The sequence below is a fragment of the Capsicum annuum genome, unplaced genomic scaffold (assembly GCF_002878395.1).
Source record: "Capsicum annuum cultivar UCD-10X-F1 unplaced genomic scaffold, UCD10Xv1.1 ctg5973, whole genome shotgun sequence".
Taxonomy (NCBI): domain Eukaryota; kingdom Viridiplantae; phylum Streptophyta; class Magnoliopsida; order Solanales; family Solanaceae; genus Capsicum; species Capsicum annuum.
In genome coordinates, this window is record NW_025868471.1 from 113 (window position 1) to 1237 (window position 1125).

A 1125-nucleotide genomic window follows, 5' to 3' on the forward strand; every position below is an offset into this window, starting at 1 on the left:
GGCTCATCTTTCAGCTAGATGTGAAATCAGCTTTTCTATATGGTAACTTAAAGGAACGGGTATTTGTTGATCAACCACTTGGTTATATTAAGAAAGGAAATGAGCACAAAGTTTACAAATTAAAAAGGCCTTGTATGGATTAAAACAAGCCCCATGTGCTTGGTATAGTAAAATTGAGGCTCATTTTTTTGAAAGATGGTTTTCACAAGTATCCATATGAACATACACTTTTTGTGAAAAGTGAAAAAGAGAAGATTCTTATTGCTTGTTTATATGTGGATGACCTCATTTTACTGGAAATGATACTCTCATGTTTAATAATTTTGAGAAGTCAGTGATGGATGATTTTGAGATGACTGATTTAGGCATGATGCATTATTTTCTTGGTATTTAGGTGGCTCAATCTTCTGCTGGGATTTTAATTTCTCAAAAGAAATATTTGCAAGAAATTTTGGACAGGTTCTCAATGGAAGAATGTAATCTTGTGAATACACCAACAGAATTTGGAGTAAAGTTAAACAAGGATAAAGAAGGGAAGAAAGTTAATAGTACACTCTACAAGCAGATTGTTGGTAGTTTAATATATTTAACTACTACAAGGCCTGATATTATGTTGTTTGTGGGTCTGATTAGTAGATACATGGAGAATCCAACAGAGAATCATCTCTTTGCTACCAAGCGAATTCTTCGTTATTTGAAGGGAACTAGAGATTTTGGATTATTCTATAAGAAGGGTGCAAGATCTAATTTAATCGGCTTTACCGACAGTGATTTTGCATGTGATCAAGATGATAGGAAAAGTACTTCAGGTCATGTATTTATGTTGGGTTTGGCAGTTGTATCTTGGTCATAAAAAAAGAAACCAATTATTACTTTATCGACGACAGAGACAGAATTTGTTGCAGCAACTTCTTGTGCATGTCAAGCAATTGGTTAAAGAAAATTCTTGGCGAATTGCAATTCATACAGGAAGAAGCAATTGTAATTTACTGTGATAACAATTTTGCTATAAAACTCTCTCAAAATCCAGTCTTACATGGTCGAAGTAAACACATAGATGTCAAGTATCATTATTTGTGTGAACTCACCAATGAAAAGGTGATTGATCTCATCTACTGCAGGAGT

The 1125-nt window shown here is 33.8% G+C and overlaps 1 protein-coding gene across 1 annotated transcript; it reads left to right on the plus strand.

The window, feature by feature from the left end:
• Positions 1-466: 466 nt before the first annotated feature.
• LOC124893444 (secreted RxLR effector protein 161-like) lies at positions 467-1098 on the plus strand (the record flags this gene model as incomplete). Its single annotated transcript, XM_047404443.1, has 2 exons — positions 467-814; positions 970-1098. Coding segments are annotated over exons 1-2 (477 nt in total), but the record flags the coding sequence as incomplete, so codon positions are not given.
• Positions 1099-1125: the final 27 nt, after the last annotated feature.